At 47.0% G+C, this 1,444-nt stretch overlaps 1 protein-coding gene across 1 annotated transcript; it reads right to left on the bottom strand.

Moving 5' to 3' along the window:
• LOC129311904 (L-lactate dehydrogenase B-like) lies at positions 1 to 1,444 on the bottom strand. Its single transcript, XM_054954390.1, has 2 exons — positions 795 to 1,444; positions 1 to 718 (listed from the first exon to the last, which is right to left on the bottom strand). Exons 1-2 carry the CDS (start codon positions 1,401 to 1,403, stop codon positions 272 to 274), a joined length of 1,056 nt encoding a protein of 351 aa, XP_054810365.1. The 5' UTR covers positions 1,404 to 1,444; the 3' UTR covers positions 1 to 271.

The raw sequence follows: 1,444 nt of genomic DNA, 5'->3' as shown, positions 1-1,444 counted from the left end.
TTGCAAGTAAAGATTATGGTCCATTATTGAAATTGCAACAATTCAAAATGTTCATTCAAAAAAAAAAACTTTGGGATGTGTAATTATAATTAATGTTCCTGTGGGGTCTTTAATGATCATTTCCCCTAAATTAAAAATGCACCGTCCATGGACTCAGCGCGTCATCAAAATGATAGCCATAAATAATAAAGAAAAAAAAATGAAAAACAAAGGGAAATAATAAGAAATACACAAATCGCGGGGCATCCTAATGAATAATTAAATTGAAAATTCAAATGCCCAACTCAGTCTGCACCTCAAGGATGGTCTTAGCAGAGTCCCTCAGCTTCTGAGCTTCCTCTTCTGTGAGGTGCACATTGGTGACACCCAAGACACCTCCTCTTCCAAGCTGAGCCGGCAAGCTCAAGAACACTTGTCCTCCATCGTCGATGCCATGAAAACCATTTGCAAGCACCGAGACTGGGTGGATCTTCCTCTGGTCTCTCAGGATGGTTCGAGCCAAGCTAGCCACCGAGTACCCTATGGCCCAGCAAGTGTAGCCTTTCAGACGAATCACTTCATAAGCACTCTCCACCACTTGCTTGTGTATGTTCTCTAATGTCTCCTTCTCGTACTCTATCTGTTGCTTCTCCAGAAAGCTCAGTACTGGCACTCCACCAATACTAATGCTTGACCACAGAGCCACCGAACTGTCTCCGTGTTCCCCAACAATATAAGCCTGCAAAAGTTTATGTACTTATCACCAACATTGAATAGTAAACACATATGTATATGGTTGATGTGAAGATAATCACCTGCACGTCCTGAGCATTGACGTCGAGATGATCGGCGATGAGAAATCTGAACCTGGAGGAGTCCAGGTTGGTGCCGGATCCGATGACTCGGTTTGAGGGGAAGCCGGAAAGCTTCCATGCAATGTAAGTTAATATGTCGACGGGGTTGGAAACGATGAGCAGAACAGTGTTTGGGGAATAACGAGCCAGTGGAGGAATGATACCCTTAAACATGGCAAGGTTCCTTTGCAAAAGATTCAGCCTGGACTCGCCCTCGCTCTGGCGGGCGCCGGCGGTGACAATACAAAGGTCAGATCCGACGGTGATGGAGTAATCAGTAGAGGCGTGGATCTTGGTGCGAGGCAAAAATGCGGCGGCGTGCTGCAAGTCGAGCATCTCTCCACGGAGCTTGTCAGGCACGGCGTCAACGAGGGCGAGCTCGTCGGTGATGTCTTGAGTGAGGATGGTCTGGGCTATGGCCATGCCGACGTTGCCGGCTCCGATGACGGAGATCTTGGTGTGTCTCTTGGTGGGAGAGGGAGGAGCAGTGTGAAGAATGGACTTGAAGAAGGCTTGGGACAGATCCAAGCCTCCTGGACCCAAGTAGGAACCTGAAGAACTTTTATGCATGTTGTGCTAATTTTGTGTGAGAATGTATTGTTGTGAAGGAT

This window comes from Prosopis cineraria, unplaced genomic scaffold (genome assembly GCF_029017545.1).
Source record: "Prosopis cineraria cultivar Desert tree isolate PC_DT_omini unplaced genomic scaffold, ASM2901754v1 PC5, whole genome shotgun sequence".
NCBI lineage: Eukaryota > Viridiplantae > Streptophyta > Magnoliopsida > Fabales > Fabaceae > Prosopis > Prosopis cineraria.
This window is presented reverse-complemented; position numbering and strand designations above follow the sequence as displayed.

Bases quoted from the DNA above. Each gene is read 5' to 3' on its own strand.
- LOC129311904 (XM_054954390.1), bottom strand. From the start codon at position 1,403: ATGCATAAAAGTTCTTCAGGTTCCTACTTGGGTCCAGGAGGCTTGGAT. The intron at 719-794 runs GTGATTATCTTC...AAACTTTTGCAG, and splicing joins TCAATGCTCAGGACGTGCAG to GCTTATATTGTTGGGGAACA.